This window comes from Dipodomys merriami, unplaced genomic scaffold (genome assembly GCF_024711535.1).
Source record: "Dipodomys merriami isolate MVZ:Mamm:240054 unplaced genomic scaffold, mDipMer1.0.p SCAF_403, whole genome shotgun sequence".
Lineage (NCBI taxonomy): Eukaryota > Metazoa > Chordata > Mammalia > Rodentia > Heteromyidae > Dipodomys > Dipodomys merriami.
In genome coordinates this window covers 504830-526176 of record NW_027205638.1, presented here as the reverse complement: position 1 = coordinate 526176, position 21347 = coordinate 504830, and the positions used below count along the sequence as shown (strand labels likewise).

General features: G+C 38.3%; 1 protein-coding gene across 1 annotated transcript in view; it reads right to left on the bottom strand.

Annotated features, from left to right (window-relative positions):
• Positions 1-21347, bottom strand: part of LOC138806655 (zinc finger protein 585A-like) — a 166546-nt gene that overhangs the window by 32991 nt on the left and 112208 nt on the right. Inside the window, exons 12-16 of the mRNA XM_069992076.1 lie at positions 19043-19100; positions 16114-16240; positions 14832-14990; positions 13802-13902; positions 12946-13228 (exon numbers count right to left, since the gene is read on the bottom strand). Of these exons, the coding sequence (XP_069848177.1) occupies positions 12946-13228; positions 13802-13902; positions 14832-14990; positions 16114-16240; positions 19043-19100 (728 nt within the window). The remainder of the gene's footprint in view (positions 1-12945; positions 13229-13801; positions 13903-14831; positions 14991-16113; positions 16241-19042; positions 19101-21347) is intronic.

Sequence of the window (21347 nt, the reverse complement as noted above, 5' to 3'; positions counted from 1 at the left end):
CAAGGCAAGCACTCTACCACTGAACTACCTTCCCATCTCTGAAATATAGTTTTCATTGTTCAAGCCTATATTTGTGATGAATTTCTTTATTCTTTTATCCTTTTGTTTTGTTTTGTTTTGTTTTGGGTCATGCCACTTGAACTCTGAGCCTAGGAACCATCCCTTAACTCTTCAGCTCAAGTGAAGTGGTCTACATTGTGAGCTAAAGCACCAATTCTGGTTTTCTCATTTTTATTGGAGATAATTGTCTCACAGACAATGCTGGCCAGGCTGACTTTGGACTGCAATCCTCAAGTTTCAGCCTTTTGAATAGCTAGGATTAAAGACATGATGTACCAGCACCCAGCTTGCATTTCTTTTCTTTTATGTCCCAGCCTTGGGGCTTGAACTCAGTGCATGGACACTGTCCCTAAAGTTTTGCTCAAAACTTGCACCCTACTCCTGGAGCCACAATTCGACATTTGGCTTTTTCTATGTATGTGGTACTGAGGACTTGAACCAGGGCTTCATGCAGGTTAAGTAAGCACTCTACCACTGTTTCAGGACAGCCACAACACCAACAGTGCTCTGGAAGGGCAATGGGATGATAATGGAACAGACTGAGAGAAGGCTAATGACGAATCTCTCTTTATTCCAGCAATAACCTTAGCTATAGATACTTTCTAGATCTGTCCAGTGCTTGCATCACATTTTTGAAGGACTCACTGTGCCAACAAGTGCAGACCATATGCATCCTTCCTCATTCTATTTCAACCTTTGTCCAACAAACACCTAGAGGTAAGCCTCCAGGCCTAGAAGCTAAAAGGAACACTCCCTCCTACAAAAAGGGCAAGTACTTATAGCCCTGAAGGTTGGAGTCCATGGTTGTGGATCTTTTGCTCACACCGTGCCAGCTCCTGGCACCTCAGGGTCTGCACCACTTCCCCCTTTTTCATTTTGTAAATTGAGCAAGTGTTTATCAGCCTGAACCTGGAAAATCAGCAGATCATACATCTCAGGAAGAATGGAAGAAAAAAGAAATACCAAAACAATAAACAGGAAAATGCCTAAGAAATAGCAAAAAGAGTGCTAATTCCCCAGGTGAATTCCTGAAGGTAATTGAGAAGTGATACAGCTAAGCCTGCGTGGTGCAGTGACCAATACCAGATATCTGACCCTGAAGCTGCATAATGCCTAAGCTTAAATGATCAGAGGGCAAGGTTCCTCAAATATGTCACTGGATATTGGTACAAGTCATATTTCCATCATATTTAAGAAGGATAACACAGATGTACAGACAATTAGCATGACACATCATTTTTAACTGTCTCTTTAGCAGGTCTATGTGATTATCAACATACATCATTGCTGTTTCCAAATCATAAAACATATCACGATCATTTTATCTACTCCCAGCTGAATATCAAGGGTCCAGAAACATTTCAAACTAAAGCATTAACATGTTTTGCTGTATATATGGTTTCTACAAGGATCACAGGAGAAGCAGTAGTGCTAGCAACAAGAGTCAGGGTAACAATAATGAGGGCAACCAATATTCCCAAAAATCTGCAGCAATGGCTAAGAGTCCTCTGAACCTCAAAAGCAAACCGAGACCCAAACTTATTATACCATGGTTCTATGAACTGAACATGCAATGTAAGTTAAGGGGATTGCATAGTAAGCTAGGATTACTCATGCAGTTAGTGAGAACACAATTGTTCCTGCAAGAGGCAAGAAACACAACCTCACCCATGAAAACCATACCCAGCCCAACTACTAGCATGTATGGATACATAACACAAGCTTGCACAGTAAATGATACAAAACCATGAAACAGGACAGGTCTCTGAAACAGAGGTATGGGATGGTGAGAGGCATTGGTTCAAATAGGCCTCATGGCAGCAGCCAGGCTCAAGATGTCAGGGTGAGCTTGTCCACACAAACTGACAAACATGGGAGCCAGCAAGGTACCACTAATCACAACACTCCTCTGAGACCAGTCCTGCCTTACATACTGGGAGACTCCTACCACCAGAACAGTGGACAAGATGTGAAATACACTGACCCTCCAGGGCGATGGATCATCGCAATCATGGGAATCACTGGGCATAGTGGAACCCAAGAGGGATGCACCACATCTCCTGCCAAAGGAATTCTACAAGTGTTATGCATAAATCCATCTTTTTCCATTGGTTCACCTTTTCCTCCAGAGGAAGTCAGACCCATAATCTATCCCCGAATACCTTACCATACTTGTACCTTCTACTTCAGGATCTGCAAAAGTCTATAACTGTGATCAATGAAGTAATAGGATATAATATTTGTATAATAATGAGACTTACATCTGTGAGCAATGAACAATTCAAAAATAATGTAGGAAGTAAATTCTATTTATACTAGTACAATAAACATAATACTTAGAAATGAATGTTTGAAAAATGTAACCAAGAACAATGACAACTATGGGACACAGCTAGTCTAGGAAGCACCCATTTTTACCTGATCCTTATGTCCTTCCCTCTCAGGAACTTATTTTCAACTTTTACAGAAAGGAAGAATTATTCTTCCTTCATATTTTATAGGTGCTCCTATGTTGCCGTCTATCCATCCAAATGTGCCTCAGGATCTCCATTTTCATGAGGAATAGCTAAAGTCCACTAAAAGAGGGATGGAAAAACCTTGCATTGGAGGACTGAATAACAGGCATGAAAATTTCCTACACAATCCTTCCCAATCATAATGTGGGGAAAGGATCATCAACAATCACAACAAACCCTTAAGAGACAAGCTTAGCATGTCTTATATGAGGTAGGGAGGCAAAAGATTTATTGCACAGTGTAATGGATGCAGTCTGGGAAAACAAGTCTTAGTTCCCCTAGATATGTGACCTAGACTTGCTGACAGGAACTTCTAGGGTAAGAGAAGAGGTTGAAAATCAAAACAAAATAGGATATACAAAACAGAAAAGTAAAAACACACTGGTTTGCAGCAAATAATCAAGCTTCACATGAACATAGACCTGCGCTGAACTCTACCTCCTCCCACATTCATCCTGATCTACCTAGACAACCATTTTTTTTGAAGAGTCTTGGAGGAAGAGTACCATTTTCTAAGAAACTCCTGGGAGGAAACTTTTCACTAGTCTCCTGAAGCAATTAGTAAAAGAAAGGCAAGTACAGCACAGCAAATGCTCACAGACAGTGCCCAAGCTCTGAGTTCAAGCCACAGGACCAACAACAAAATGAGGGAAAAACTTTATAAGGAAAGGCAAATTTCAGACACAAATAACCAAAAACTTCTTAAAATTTCATACATGATATTTGGGAGTAACTGGGAAAGTAATGAGTAAAATTTGACAAATCAATTTAATTCATACATTATAAAGTATATCTGTCTTTAAATTCTGTTATTTTATTGCAGTATATATATTAGAGCAGGGGAAGATGATGCCAGAATCAATCAGTTTACTGTCTGCAAGTACTTTTTTTTTTAATGTACTGAAGGTGAGTACATTAAAAATTGAACCAAAGGAACACTTCAAACATTTTTGCTTATGTGGTGCTGAGGATTCAAACACAGGGCCTCATGCATGCTAAGCAAGCACTCTACCACTGAGCAATCTTCCCAGACCAGTTACTATCAAATCTGATGTCATGAAGTATTCCTCCCCTTCTCTCTTATTCTCTTCTTTTCCTTTCCCTCTGTTCCCCTCCTCTCCACTACTCTCTTGTTCTTTCTTCTTCCTTCTTTTCCCTAACCTTTTGCTTCCCTTCCCCACCTTCTCCACTCATCTTCTTTTCCCTTTATATCTGAGATGAAGACTTGCTAGTATCACTACAGTTAGGTTTCTAACTTAGAAACACATGTAATACACATACTTCATGGGTTTCTTGAGCTACTATTGGAGCTTGAATTGCAGGTCTCACAGTCAGTCACCTTCCTCACTCACTGTTGGCACTATCACTTGAGCCATACCTCTAACCTGTTCATTAGCTGCTTAGTTTGAGTTGTCTATCCAGGCTGGCTTCCAGACCTCAGTTTCCTCCATAGTAGCTAGGCTAAAATGACAGTCTTGAGCAAGAAGTTCTTGCCTTGATTTTTCTTACCTCAACATTTAACATTAACACTTAATTGGATACTACAATGAAAGTTTATTGTTACTGGTTTATGTAGAATTAATATTCAACATAAACTGAAATAGTTTATCTTTCAAATTAAGTGTTGTATTGTGTTTCTAACAATTGTAACTGTTCTAACTGCAGTATGTTTCTTCACTAAGCAAATCATTTATGCTGGAGGTATTTTTTTATAATTAATGTAATTTAATGTTATTGTGGAGGTGATGTATAGAGAGATATAATGATATCGGTGAGGTAAAAAATACCCTTCCTTTCATACAGTGTCTTCCATGCCTTCAGTCTCTCCCAATCTCTCCCTCCTATCTCTACTCTTGTATTGTATATTTTACTTTCATCACCCTATTTCCCTCACATTTTATGGCTCTGCCATACACACCAGAAGATACACACGTGAAAACACCATACATAATTGAAAGCAATTGTTTTTATTTCACAAGTGAAATAAGAAAGTAGCTCCCTTTAATATTGAATAAATCACAATGAGAGCATAAATATGTTTTTACATATTCATTCTAGTTTCCTTCTGTTTGTTTTACTGTTAGATTATTAGCAACATATTGTTGGATTTCATTGTACTTATATCATAGATTTATTTGTCATACTGATTTCAAGACAATTTGTCTTCAGATCTATTCTCAGTGTGTCTGTCTTGGTAAATATAAGAGCATAGTGCTTTATAAACAGCATTTTGTAAGGATAATGCCATCCATGTGTTTCTAGTGACCTTTTGTCTAGTTACTCAGTCATTAAGAGGAGTATTACTTCTCCCATCATAATGATAGATTAAAGAAATTATCATTCTTTGGCCTTTTAATCATGTCATTGTAGACTTTACTTTTCAGAATAGAACTTTTGTTATACAGATTTATAATTTGCCTGTTATTATGAATGCTCTGTATCTGTGGTAACACAATTTGTGCTGAGGTTCTTTTCCTTTCCTATTATGACTACTTGTATTTTTCAGTATTGATTGTTGCTTATGGTATGTTTATACTGATTTACTTTTATTTCTCAATAATTAATGTATGTCTTTCTGGCTTATTGAGTTTTTTGAGTATGTTTTCTTCTGTTCAAATCAGACAGTACCTGATATATTTAATATTTTTATATTACAATATTAACATGGTTTCATTTTAGTGATTACTTTGCTATTTATTATGTTCGTCTCATCTGATGTGTATTTCTTAGTTTGCTTTCATGTAACCTGCACACATCGTTCTACACAGTGCATATCACCTCTCATATAATTTCCAGGGAATATTATATACACCGTAAATCACCTCTGATACCTATTCCAATTTAAATCCTACTAAATAGTTGTTACAATGCATTGTTCATTGGATAATGATGGTTTTTTCAAAGGCTGCACGTTTACTATAGGTACCATACTTTGTCAAGTCTTTGGGTTCTATGGTTTGTTGAATCAGTGCAACAAACAAATATATAAGGCCTAATATATTCCTTTGAAAATGCTACTGTAGGGGCTGGAAAGGTGGCTCAGTGGAGAGTGCTTGCCTTACATGCATGACTCCCTGGGTTAGGTTGCTCAGCACCACATAAACAGAAGAAGCTGGAAGTGGTGCTGTGGGTCCAGTAGTAGAGCATTAGCCTTGAGCTGAAGAGCTGAGGGACAGAGCCCAGGCCCAGAGATCAAATCTCGTGAATGATGAAAAGAGAAAACATACCACAAATAACATAGTGCATATAATAATATTTAAAGGTGCTGGACACAAGGGTCTCATGGTAGCAAACCTGAGACCCGAGGATTGAGATTTCATCCAGCCCTTTCAGAAAAGTCAATGAAACTCTTATCTACAATTAATCACCTAAAAATCCAGGGGTAGAAATTGATAGATGGCTCCAGTGATAGATGCTTAAGATAAAATGGTCAGGGACAGCACCCAGACAATGAGATCAATACCTAATATTGGTATATTTTACTGTGTTATATGGAAATAAATGCTGCTTTCCAAAGGGGATGGAATTGTGCAAAAATGCATATTGTTCAACAAGTAATGAAATCAATTGAGTAATCAATCAAGTAATGAAATCAATACCTGGCTTATGTAACTTTGACATACATATATACCTCTATGTGTGTATATATATATATATATATATATATATACATATATACACACACATATGTATATATACATAAGTGTATATATGTATATATGTATATATACATAGAAGTATATATGTATACACACATATGTATATATACATAGATGTAAATATGTATGATATACATACATATGTATATGTATGTACATACATATGTATATGTACATGTATATGTATATATAGACATACAGATATATGTATGTACAGATGTATATGTATATATATCACCTTTACAATAAATTTTTTTGCGGGGTCTGGTCCTGGGGCTTGAACTCGGGGCCTGGGCCATGTCCCTCAGGTCTTCAGCTCAAGGCTAGCACTCTACCACTTGAGCCACAGTGCCATTTTCAGCTTTTTATTTTCTTTTTGCTTATGTGGTGCTGAGGAATTGAACCCAGGGCCTCAGGCATGCAAGGCAAGTGCTCTACCACTGAGCCACCTTCCCAGCCCCAAAATAATTTTTATAAGAATGCAAAAACAACAGAAACATAGAATAAGTTCTCCTATGGATGTAGGTAGCATTTGGAGCCAGGAGGGTGAGCACACACAGTAAAGGAGTGAATATCGTTAAAAAAAAAAAAGTGTGTGTGTGTGTGTGTGTGTGTGTGTGTGTGTGTGTGTGGTGTTTATCAATGAAACTTGCTGACACTGGGTTTTTTGTTTTCATTTGCTCATTTGTTGTTGTTGTTTGACATTCCTGGGGCTTGAACTCAAGGTGTGGGAACTGTTCCTGAATTTCATTATGCTGAAGCCTACCACTCTCCGACTTGAGCTACAACACCAGTGCTTCTAGGGGTGTTTGGTAGTTTTTGTTGTTTGTTAGGTATTGAAATATCAAACTAAGTGCCCCATGCATGCTAGGCAAGCACTTTATCACTAAGCCACATTGCCAGCCCCAACCATACTATTTTCAGAAAGGAGGCAGGGCTGGGAGTGTGGCTCAGTGGTAGAGTGCTGGCCTTGCATACATGAGGCACTGGGTTCCACTCCTCAGCCCCACATCAGCAGAAAATTCATTGTGACTTATCACCAATTAAATGCCACAAAACTAGAAGTGACATTCTGGCTGGAAGTGGTAGCATGCCAGCCTTTAGTGAAAAGCCTAGGGAATATGCCAGGCCCTCCCTGAGTTTAAACCCCACAACTAACAATTAAAAGAAAAAAGAAACAATTATGAACAAACAAAAACCTAAATACTTGCTCATTGCCTTTGTTCTTCTATTTTTCTTTGTTATTGTAACTGTATACTTCATATCATTCCATTTTCCACTTTCTTCCTTTCACTTTGGGTAATTGAACCTTGGGAATTGCACATGGAAGGTGGATACTCCATACCAACCTATTCTTTTTTCTTTTAACATAAAAACTCTACTAATAGTACAAGCAAGGTAGCAAAGTGGTATAGTGCTTGCATCGCATGAATGAGGAGCTGGGTTCTATTCCTCAAGTCCACATGCACAGAAAAACCTGGAAGTGGGGCTGTGGCTCAAGTGGTAGAATGCTACACTTTAGCAAAAGCAGCTCAGGGACAGCACCTGGCCTCTGAGGTCAAGCCTAAGGACCAGCAAAACAAAACATCTGCTCATTTAGTCAATGCTTCCCCTGCAATTTAAAAGACAAACTTACAAGTGACTTTAGTTCACTTTCAATACTACTGTCCTCCTTTCCAGTGAGTGCAGGGGCCGCACACAGAAGGGAATCTCTGCCTCTGCTGTCACTTCTAAACTAGCTGTTGTACAACAGTAAGCAGCAACACATACATTTCTGTTCTTATTATTTTAAACACAATGGGCTTTGTCAAGATAGGTAAAAATAAGTGAAGGAAACCTTTCCTTTTCACTTATTGTGTGATTGTAATGGATCTATCTTGCTGATGAATTAAGTTGGACACTCTTGTCATTTGAGTTCTCTCTGAACTATGTTTCAATTTGTTTTCTTCTTAGGACACACACACACACACACACACACACACACACACACACACACACACACACACACACACACACTCACACACACAAAATATCCTGAAGAATTTTAACTAGTTCATCAGACAATAGTTTTATTACCAATTCTTCTTGTCCACAGCAATTGTATCATCTACACAAGATAAGACAATTACATTAGGCCACTGGCTTAACTTGACTAACAGGTCCCTGTGTCAACAGTCAACCCTCCTGAAACCTGGGCACACCATGTCCCATGCTAGATTTGCCAGGTGGTGCTGGTGGTGTACTGATGGGTAGCACAGGCCCAGATCCCATGCTAGATTTGCCAGGTGGTGCTGGTGGTATACTGATGGGTAGCACAGGCCCTGTTCTGGGCTCCTCACTCCTGTTCCAAGGGGCTTGCCAGGCTTGCATATTGCATGAAGACTTTGGCACTGTGCTCCTTTCCTTGGCTGTCTCCTCACCAATCTTTTCTTTCCTGTATCTTCCATTTTGAGTTCTGGCCTAGACTATGAGCCCAGACAACTTCCAACACACCTGATAAAGTCTCTACATCAAAGTTTCGGTAACAAACATTTAAGTTAGAATGCACATATAAAGATTTGGCCTGGTTTTGCTCAGACCCCATGGACAAGTGAAGAAAAGATGGTTAGCTGTGGATGCCCCAGGTAGTGATCTTCTCAATGTACTGACAACTCTATAACAGGGACTTCATACAAGGATGTTTCTGATCCAGAAACCTGAACAAAAAAAAATTTAAAAGAACCTCAGAATTCATTGAGGAAACAGAAAAGAGAGGTTAGGGTAAGATGTTTCTCAAAGGAGGAGGAAAAATGTACACTTAATACTATGCTAATTATGGGAGGAAAAATGACCTAGAGGTGGACAACACTAAAGATATAAGTGCTCAAGCTAATGGAAGGATGCCTTGGGTGGTCCCTGAGGTTCTAGTGAAAATCCTATGAGAGCCTTGTTCAGTACCCACTGTGCTCAGTATCCTAGCTTCTGTCCCTTCCAGTCACTCTGAAGTGCAGCATTCCAGGTCAACCTCAGGAAGAAACAAGGATTCACCTAAAATCCTGCTCTCTCATTGGGATCAAGATTGCTTGGGAACTGGAGGGTTTTAGTTAAATACTTAGATCTCTGGAGAGCAGACTCTTCAGGGTTATGACTTTGGGTCATATGAACTGCCCCTGCTGATGATATCACAATGTTCATTTTTTTTAATTTAATTTTATTTTATTTGTGAACATACTGTACAGAGGTGTTACAATTCCATGGGCAGGATAATGCATACATTTCTTACCAAGCATTGCACCCTCCTCCTTTGGTTTACCCTTCACATCCCTTCCCAGCCTATCACAATGTTCTGTAACATAGATGTGACTCTGTTTGTATACTTTATCCAGTAATGTTCAATGAATGGCTATTGAAAATAATCTAATTTCGAGTTGAAATCTTTGAAGAAAGGGGGACATCTTCTAAAGCCTAACTTTGGATATTGCTTCAGGATGAACCTTGTGGTAGGACCATTGACATTCTGAAAAATTATAGAACTTAACCCACTCTTAGTGATTAGGTCTAGGGTGGATATGTACCCAAATCATGGTTCACCACTTTTCTTCTCAGGACATAGGAGCTTTTAGAATGAGCTGATACTAAACATCCTGTCATTCACCCCCGGGAGTGGCCTTGAATAAAGTGCAATCCATAAGGGAAGAACAACAAAATTGCTTCTACACATCTGGACAGAATAGACTGAAAAGATTCTTTCTCCTACATCTGTGTGCACACAGTAGAAGACCATTGTTTTCTCATTCAAATATATTGGTATTCTGGGATCTTAAATGATCACTATTGACTCCTTCTTTTCTTATGATACTGTTTCAAGTATATTGAAATATTCGGCCACATTTTATATGTTGAGATCTCTCTTGGAATGTCTAATTCCTACACATGTGGACCACATTGTCCTACATAGTAACTTGAACCTCTGAAAGTATGTATGAACTAGTCAGAAATATAAAGGTATATGCATGTCTATTCACATGACAAAAGATACCAAACTATTTGTGACAATTTATCATTACCCAGGCTTTAAGACATTTCAATATCAACTTCAATTGACGGACCATGACTATACCCTATGGAGTATTTCAGATTCCTATAGGAGTAGAAACTTTCCTGCATGAAGGCCAAAGAACCCATTTTAAACAATATCTTCCCCGGCCTTGAAGTTCTTTCTACTCAGGACCTGGGTACTGTCCCTGAGATTTTGTAATAAAGGAACAAAAGTGATGACAGTCTATCAACATGATTCACAGCACTACTTGTGGGAAATTAGGTGAAAACAGTCTCAGAGCATTCCTACCTAGTTGGCCTTTCAATTGTGATTTTAAAACTCATACTCTTGAGCAATTAAGAATTCCAATGTGAAGCACCAGTGCCCTGTTAGATCAAGAGATCTTAACTACTTGATCCAAGCAGGACTCATGGTTTCCACAGAATACGATATAAAATTCATAACATCATATTGACATAGGCAAAGGTCCTTTTGCAATCACTTGGTAAAGGACTGTTTACCTATCATTCTGTAAACCACATCCAAATTCTTCCACTAAATATTTGGAAGAATGCATTGTTTGCACAGATCATATTAGTGGTCCTCAGGTTGAATTCAGGGACAAAATTAGTGAGGCTTCCTTTACCTTCTATACCAGATGCTTTTTTGTATCACTGATTTTTCACCTTAAAGTCTTGCTTCTTTGTCTGGGCCTTTCAACACACTAATTTTATACTTACATATCACAAGTAGCAAACAAGATAGGCACATATGACCAGATCCATCCTTTTATTGGCTAAGAAAACATATTCATGAAGCTTTTGCACTGAATGGCCTACAAATACTAATTTTCTAATTTCAGCCTCCTGAGTAGCTAAGATTCCACACATGAGGGAGTGTCATTGCTCATTTTTAATTGCAGGTTTTAAATTAAAAGAAAGAAAGGGTACTTTACCAACTCAGTGAGCAGTAAATCCCTTAAATTTTGAGCTCAAGCAAAAGTATTTGCCAAAGGATAATATTGAATGACACCATCCCCACTCAACATGACGAGAGGATGACAAATGTTGGCTCAAAGAAAGCTGAAGAGTGAAGAATGGTTTCCCTTCACACCTAGCTTACCTCTTCCATGAAGGATTTCTCCGTACAATTTACAGAGCCTGGGTGAATGTTCTAACATTTGCTGAAGGTTGGCTTGTGGTTGAAAGACTTCCTCTCATGTTTATATTTACAGAGATTATGTCATGTGTCCAGGTCTCTGATACCTGTACAGATGGGACTTTGGGCAAAATGTTTTCTATACTCATAATTTCTTTCCTGTCTCTGCTCTCACATATGCTGAAGACTCAGTTCTGATTGAAAGTCATTTCACATATGTTCTATGTACTACTTTCTTTTCTCCTATGTGACTCAGTTCTCTGATAAACATGAGGTATTTCTTTCTGATCAAAGGATTTCCACATTGTAATAGTTTTCATTTTACTTTATTTTTTTGTGAACATACTGTACAGAGGGGTTACAATTACATGGGGAAGATAATGAGTACATTTCTTATCAAGCATTGCAGCCTCCTCCTTTGTTTACCCTTCACATCGCTTCCCAGCCTTACCCTTCTCCACCACCCTATTCTCCCCCCCACACCAAAGTTGAAAAGTTCATTTTTGACTTGACAATTTGTACTTCTCATTGTTGCAACAGGTCCACCTGTATGCTTAAATGACTTGTTTTTCCGCTTCTCCTCCACCAATTATACTGACATCAAATATAGTGAAAGCAGGGATTATACTGTGGGGGAGGGACATACAAAGCAACAAAGAAATAATCTTATAAATGCATTAGAAAGAAATGCATGAAAGAAAAAAAAATATTTAAATACATAGCTAAGGGTTCATTTTCCTAACAGCACATTATCTGACCTTTTCTGCTTGACTCATACATATACTAGATATTGCAAATAATAGGTCCCATGGTTTCACTTATTCACATTTGTAATATTTTTAAGATTACTCTGTTGTGTGTGTCCTATGAACTTGGATCCATGAATACTTGGTAAAGGACTTTGCACAATTGTTACATTTGTATATTTTCGCCTGTGTCGGTTCTCTGATGCAAACTGAGTTAGGACTTTTTCTTGAAAACGTTTCCATTTATTTTTCCTACATAGGATTTATCTCCTCCTTGTGTGTGAGGGTGTGTGTGTGTGTGTGTGTCTCTGTGTTTTGTGTGTTTTATGATGAACCATGAGCTGTGTCTTACAAGTCAAAGACTTTCCCATTTGGTACAATCCTAAGTTATTTCATTTGTGTGAATCAACTTCTGTGTGTTAAGCTGTGACCTCCAGGTCTTTCCACACTGGTTGCATTCATAAAGTTTCTCTCCTTGTGTTCTGTGATGGATGTTAAGGTTTGCCTTCCAGATGAAAGAATTTCCATGCCTACTACATACATAACATTTCTCTCTGGTGGGTTTTTTTCTGATGGACAGAAAGGTGTATGTTCTGGGTGAAAGACTTTCCACATAGCTTACATTCATAAAATTTCTCCCCTGTGTGCTCTCTGGTTGACAGTAATGTATAGATCTTGGCTGAAATATACTTTCAACACATATGACATTCATAAGGTTTCTTTCCTGTGTGTTTTCTGATGGGCAGTAAGGTATGACTTCTTGGTTAAAGACTTTCCACACACGTTACATTCATAAGGTTTCTCTCCTGTGTTTCTTCTCTCGTGGACAGTAAAGTGTATCTTCTGGGTGAAAGACTTTCCACACATGTTACATTCATAAGGTTTCTTTCCTGCGTGTGTTCTCTGGTGGGCAGTAAAGTATATCTTCTGGGTGAAAGACTTTCCACACATGTTACATTCATAAGGTTTATCTCCTGTGTGTGTTCCCTGGTGGACAGTAAAGTGCAGCTTCTGGGTGAAAGACTTTCCAGACACATTACATTCATAAGATTTGTTTCCTATGTGTGTTCTCTGGTGAACAGTAAGGGGTGACTTATGTGTGAAAGACTTTCCACACATATTACATTCATAAGGTTTCTCTCCTGTGTGTGTTCTCTGGTGTACAGTAAGGTCTGACTTCTTGGTGAAAGACTTTCCACACATGTTACATTCATAAGGTTTCTCTCCTGTGTGTGTTCTCTGGTGGTCAGTAAGATATGTCTTGCAGGTGAAAGACTTTCCACAAATGTTACATTCAAAAGATTTCTCTTCTGTGTGTGTTCTCTGGTGGACAGTAAGGTATGCCTTACTGGTGAAAATCTTTCGATATATTTTACTTTCATATGGTTTCTCTCCTGTGTGTGTTCTCTGAGGGACAACAGAGTGTGTCTTCTCAGTGAAAGACCTTTTACATTGTTTATATTCTTCAACTACAGAAGACACCTGGGGACTATGTACAGCACACATCTTACCAGGTTCACTGAAAACACCCATGTTCTGACACCCAGTGACCTTTTCTGTCCTCATCCCTAAGGAATTCCCATTATTCTTAATCAGTTCTGACTTCTGTTTTGAGCTCAAATTAAAACTTCTTATAAGTCTCACTTTTTCCTCCTCTGGGTTAATATTCATGACTGCTACTTCAGAGAGATATTTATTGTGATTCTCCTGACAGGTGCTAATCACATCCTCTATTTGTGTTACATCTAAAATGCATAATAGAAAAATAGACAAAAACATAAATGAGATCCATAAATTCCTTACTGTAAAGGTATTTTCTCACATTTTAACTGTTACAAGATTTTCAAATATCAAAGCATTTTTTTATGCAGAATATAAACTTTGTTCTGCATGTACTAACTTTGAATGTAGTACTGACATTTTAAAATGGAAAATAATGTTTTTCTGTATTTCAGATTTTTCTGTTTTTTTCTAGGAAATATTTACTGAAATTATTCATCAACATACTATAATGGTTCCATTCTGAATGTCACTCTATGCCCAGCACAACTCATAAGCTATTGTCCTGATGAGAGAATAGCAGCACTACCATTCTCCTATTTTCCTCCTACCTGCATAATACTAGTTTAAAAGAAAATGAGATCTCCTTTTGTACATTTCTTATTGTCTTTTTCTCTTAAAGAATGACTTCGCCAGGCGCTGGTGGCTCACGCCTGTAATCCTACCTACTCAGGAGGCTGAGATCTGAGGATCCCGGTTCAAAGCCAGCCCAGGCAGGAGAGACCGTGAGACTCCTATCTCCAATAAACCACCAGAAAACCAGAAGTGGCGCTGTAGCTCAAGTGGTAGAGCAATCGCCTTGAGCTGAAGAGCTGAGGGACAGCACCCAGGCCCAGAGTTCAAGCCCCACGACTGACAAAAACAAAACAAAACAAAACAAAAGAATGACTTCTCTACAGACAAAGAATTGCTAACATTAAATACACTGGCACACCAAATTCAGTTTGCCTCCATGTGAATTCTGGATTGACAATTCCTTGAGACAAAGGATCACCTACTTCTCTGCCACACATGACTCAGGGGCACTAGGAATACTATTGCTCTGTACAGCTCAATATAAACAGACCAACTGGGCTCTGGACCCATCATCACCATTCAAGATGCTTTAACTCACCTATAAAATTCTTGTCTGAGGCTTCTCTTATCCATGGATCTGCACCTTGCTCCAGCATCACAATCAATTTAGGTTTAGGAACACAGTGTCCTATGATTAAGAAATACTGGAGAATTATTGCTCTTGTTGGGTCATCATTAACATAAGGTCGCAGACATCCTGTTCACAAGGTTGCTCCTAAATCTGGTTCCTCAATTGTTTTTGGGGGTTGGGGGTCCAGTTCTGGGGCCTAAACTCTGGTTCTGGGCACTGTCCGGCAGATCTTCAGCTCAAGGCTAGCACTGCATCACATGAGCCACATAGCCAATTTCAGCTTTTTTTTTTCTGCTTCTGTGGTACTGAGGAATCCAACACAGGGCCTCATGCATGGAAGGCAATTCCTCTGCCACTGAGCCACCTTCCCAGCCCATGGTTTCTCAATTCTTAACAGCTCCATGGTGGAGCAGCATCCAGCTTTGGGTTTATTTTGCCAACTGTGTGGCTTGAACTCAGCTCTTTTGCTAAAAGATAGCATTCTACTAGTTTGAGTTTTGGCTACATTTCTAGTTTTTGAATGGTTAATTGGAGATAAGAGTCTCATGGTCATTTTTCTACAGCTCCTGGTTTCAAACTGAAACCTTCAGATGTCAGCCTCCAGAGTATCTAGGATTGGTAGCGTGAAGCACTAAAACCTGTAGCAGGTTTGGCTTACAAATACAAACTTTTACCTATTGATTTCCAGAGCATACTATCAGTAGTAATGTATGGTCTATTCTAGACTGTAGATCCACCTATAATAATTACCCAAGTCTGGGAAGTCAGTCTCCTATTAGTGGATCATAGCTTAGAACTTTTCTCGAACTATTGATTTGCCTTCTTAAAGAACGAGAATAAAATTAGCTCTTGTGTTACATTTAATGAAGTTGAAGTTTCCCTTAGAAAAAAATAACACTTCCCATGGCCTGGAATCTTTTTTTTTTTTTTTAGAAATTGTAATGGTCCAAATGCTTACACCTGTAATCCTACACTTAGGAGGTGAGATCAGAAGAGGAGGTTTGAAACCAACTTGGGCACGGAAACTCAGAATATACCCCAAAACAAAAGTGAAAATAGAATTGTGGCTCAAGCACTAGTGTGAAAGACAAACAACACCAAGCTCTCAGACTCAAATTTGACTGGCTTTTATACTAGCAGTTTTTTACCTGGGAATGGACTGGAATCTTCTCCCTAAATAACATAAATAGTCTAATGTCTACTAAAATAAAGGCACTTGATCTTCCAAGTGAAAAAAACCTTTGCTCACCCAAGGACATGAAGTTGCTATAGGTCTCCAGCATTACATCTCTATGAAGGGTCCTCTGACCAGGATCCAGATCCTGCCACTCCTTCCAGGTGAAGTTCACAGCCACATCATCAAATGATATCAGCTTCTATAATGGCACATTTCCATCAAGAAATTAGACCTGGGTTATGAGAATTCCAACCTGGAATTTCATTATGCTGCAGGTATGCTTCTGTCTTACATAAAATGTTTGCAGCTAGCTTTTTTATCTATTCACTAGGAGAATTAAATACCAAACTAGAAATATTTGACAATACATAAACCTGGTCATGAAAATACACAGATTTGCAGGGTGCTGGTGACTTATACCTGTAATCCTAGCTATTCAGGAGGCTGAGGTCTGAGGATCAAGGTTCAAGGCCAATCCAGGCAGGAAAGTCCATGAGACACTTATCTCCAATAAACCACCAGAAAATGAAAGTAGCACTGTCACTCAAGTGGTAGCACTCACCTTACCCTGAAGAGCTGAGGAAAAACAGCCAGGCCCAGAATTCAAGCCCCAAGACCAATAAAGAATTACAGTTTCCAAAATGCATGCAAACACATTTCTGCTGCTAGCAATAGAGACAAGATCAAAACTCTAAGGAGACAATAATCTGGCATGATAACATTAAATCTAAGGAGGTGTCTGAAAAATTATATTATTATTTTTGATAAAATTTCATTACATACCAGGGTAAAAATGAATTAAACCACCAATATTTTTCCTGTTTGACACATACTGCTTCACCATAAATCCTATTTTGACCTTCTATTAACAAGTACTCTCAAAAGCAAGCAGCACACATTCAGGATATCACATGGAATACAGAACATAGAACATTGCTAGATCTATGAAAAGCAGTGTCCACATGAATATTAAAAAAAAAAAACAGTAACAGTACTCCAGAAAGTAACTAATGATTGATTAGGCCCTTATAAGATTTAATTGAGTTCCACATAAAATATCCATGGTTTACCATGTTTGGTTTAAATGCTAAATATTGAAATGTGGTCATAGATATCCTGATATTTCCTTCTCATGTAAAAAAGAACTGCTACCATGAAATTTTGTAAACTTTGCCTACATTCTACAATACAAAATAAAGGTGGAGGGAAAAAAATGTTCCTTACAAGGTTTTCATTTTAATAGCCCTTCATGGAAGGTGAAGGCAAATATAGAGAGGCTCAAGGAACACTCAAGATGACAAAAATGATAAATATGACCAAATGCTCAAATGTGTTACATATTCCTGAGTCCTTTCTCCAGTAGATCTCTAAGGTTATATTTTCACTTGTGTTAGTTAATAGTAAAATACCTCAGAGGTCACAATCAATTAGTGAGCCAACATCAGTGAGATTTTGTGACAAGTGATATTTCTAATAGAGAACATCTTGTCACTGTATTATTTTTTTTCAACACTAGTTCCAATCTTATACTGGCAATGAATTTAAATATTCAAAAGTAGTGGGAAAGAAAAACAAAACTGAATAGCACATCAAATGAAGCTAGACCAACACAAAATCAGGAGAAAACAGATTTTCTTGCAGTGTATCAATTGGTAGAAGGAAGTACTTTTCTGTAGGGAACTCTGAAGTTGAGCTGAAGGGGAAAAGGTTTGAGAGGTTGGAATTCCAGCTGACAACACTGAGAGAAATGAGAGCTGGCCGCAGAAGGGTTAAAAGAGAATTCTGGAGAGGGTTAAGAGACTGGAGTACAGGCCTTTTCCATACTGTTGGAAAGATAGCATCTGAAACTGAGCTGCTGTTCACCTTGAAGGCTAGGTAAGGTGAACTCCATGTCTGCATTTTCTCTTGATGCCAGTCTTCTGTCTCAGGAGAATAAGGAAACATGTTTTCCTGACAACCTGTTGTGGCTCTGATTGTACTATTAATATAGATACTTCATTTTGGCATGTTATCAATGGTAATCTTCCCTGTGTGAACTCAAGGAACTATGCTAGCTTGATGGCACCCAGGGACCAAGTGCCAGAGAGCCTTCAGAACCCTGGTTTCCCCTAAGTCTATCTGTTTATGTTTTTGTGTTTCTCTAATTTTCTTTGTTTCTGGAATCCTGTAGAACTCTCTAAGCAACAATTTTCCTATACTATGGGTAAGAAAAATGTCAATCCTAAGAGCCATGTCAGCAACATAAAGCTGATCTCTAAGAGAATCTTGTTCCAGATAGATCATTTGAAGAAACAACTGAGACACATATGGAGGAAAGAGGGATTGAAAAAAGAAAAAAATGATAAAAGATACAATGAGAGAGTAAGAAAAATAACCAACACTAGTGAGTAGAAAATCAAAAATGGAGGGAGAAAATAGAGGAAACAAATCTTGTGAGAATACTTTATAAAACAAACAGGAATGTGTAGAAAGACCATAAAGCTTAGCAACAAATACAGGCTAAGTTTCAAGTAAGACCAAGACCATGAATCAGTCTAAGAACTATATATGGAAAGTAATTTAAGTACATATAGGTTAATCATTCCTTAATAACACACAAAGGTGTGCATGACCACACTATTTCAGCAATTCCAGGAAAATTTCATTGAGATAGTTTAATGTTATTCATGAGGAAGTGATCTGGTGCTAATCTATCCTTCAACTTCCATGAGAAGTAACCTGTTCTGTGTCATTACATCACATAACAGGTGTGACTACATTTTATGACAAGTTGAAACTTAGACATTCTGAAGCCAATCTGAATTCAACTTAGAATATAACCATTCAATCTGCTAAACCTACAAGCAATCTTTATCTGCTAATTTACAAGCCTTCTTTATCTGATTTATGAATATGCTCCTGAGGCTGAATCTGTGTGGATGGTATTGTTTTTAATTGTTGGACATCTTTAGGTTGATATAGTGGAATGGAAAACAAATGAAAAATAAAAAAATCAACTCACCAGAGATCCATTCATTCTGTCTTGCTGCTGACAATGATCAGAAGATTCGGAAGCATGGCTGGGATTTAAGGGAAATGATGCATTCAGAAATGAATCTGTGAGATTTTGGGCCCAGAATTTCCTCTTGCAAACATGATACATGGACTGGAAAACTGTAAAGCCTTCTTTTTTTAATTTTTATTTATTTTTTATTGTGAAAACGTAAAGCCTTCTTATAAGCGAAGAATTTTTAATGTCTTAGGCAGAGCATTAAAGTGTCCAATAAACACAAATCCAGCCCATTTCCTGATAAATAGATATTATTTAACCTACTAATTTATATATTTATATACACACTAAATTGGAAAAAATGAATGTTCCCACTGAAATTCTTGAATAATTGAAAGCAAATACATATATTTCCACTAAAACTCATTCGTTATTACTGAATATACTTCAGGATGTATGAACTGCTTTTTTTCCTTTTTTTTTTTTTTTTTTTTGCCAGTCCTGGTGCCTGAACTCTGGGCCTGGGCACTGTCCCTCAGCTCTTCAGCTAAAGGCTAGTGCTCTACCACTTGAGCCACAGCACCACTTCCAGCATTTTCTGCTTATGTGGTGCTGAGGGATTGAACCCAGGGCCTTATGCATGCAAGGCAAGCACTCTACCACTGAGCCACTTTTCCAGCCCATGAACTGCTTTTTTAATGCAAAAGTATCCTAGGAATCCTTGGGTTTTGTGTTCTACCACATTCATTTACATATTTAAACACCATGGAAAGCATGTATGATGTAACTCAGTAATTTTCACCCAAAGTTAGATAGAAAAATGTATATAGAATATATTTCTTATGTTATACTACTTCAATAATGGGTGTCAAATGGCACATTTCACTCTACCCATTGCACACATATGCAATGATTAGCAATTTGCCATTTAAAATGCTTTGGCCAAAGGGACATGAGTAAACATGAGGTAACCCAGATTTGAGAAGTCCCTAAGGTTCATTTCCCTAAACAGTCATGCGAAGAACCTTGGCCATCCTAAAGATACAACATAAAATAATCGATATAGGCGTGACACACCTGAAGATAAGTAACACCTACAAAGCATACAATCTTGAGTAAGACATATTACCTCAAGTTTTCTTCTGTGAATTTTCTTTTTTAGGCCACATGTCCCAGACCAACACTTTCTGTACTACCAGGCACAACCAACTGATTAGAGCTAGCATTAGCAAATCCATAGATGGCACACTTAATGTAAGTTTGCATGATGACATACTAAAAATCATTGTTAACAGGCTGAATAAATTAGCAAGAAGAGGATTAGGGATTACTACATGAATAGATACTTTCAGTCATAACAATTATTCCAACATCCCAAACCACAGCCTCAGATATCCTTTGATAACTATGCTCTGGCTTATTCCTCAATCCAGCTCATCAGGACTCCTAGAAATTAGTTTAAATCTTGCAACAACACAAAGTGATTGAGAGTGGTGTAGGAAAGAGTACCATGTGAATCTGGTGCTCAGGGAAGTAGCAACAATTTTTGCATAAAGCAAAGGAAGCTAGCAACATCTTCCCCTTCTTGTGGTTTTCTGTTTTTCCCTTTAGGGATTCTCAGAATTGACAGGGTCTGTCCATTTATGATGGAGATTCCTATTCATAGGGTGCTCTGCTTCAAACATTGCTAGGCTTCATTCCTAAAAATACAAGACCAATATCCAATATCCCATGTACAACTGTATCTAGAAACAGGGTCATGTACAAATACTTGTGAGCTCAACCCAGGAGATTAAAAACTCAAGCCAAACAGATTAAAATATCTCTAGGAGAAACAACACAGAAGCAATAAATGCAACTTCAATGTAAGAGGACTCAAGGCAGTCACAAACCCTACAATTTCACTAGAATTCTTCCTCTACTCCTTTTACACCTAGGCAAAGTAAATAAAGTCACATGAGTTAATAGAAGAATCCCTTGGTCTTGGAGTACAAGTGCACAGCTCTTGGGCTCTCCTCATCTGCAGAATCACCAAGCTTGCTCTCAGATATTTGGGAACCAGGTTCTTGCACCTCAGGGCCTAGAGCCTAATGACAGCACAAACTCCTGAACCTCAAGCAAATTACCAACTCCAGACTGGAGAAAAGTGTGGAGGGGGCAGTAGGAGCTTTAACCGAAGTGTAATGCTCTCCCTTTGAGCTGACGAGCTCAGTTATGGTGCTTGCAGGCCCAGAGTTTAAGCCACACCAATGACCAAACAGAAAGAGAAAAAGAAAAAGAAATCCATGGAGGGGAGACTCCCGCAGCAATCACACAG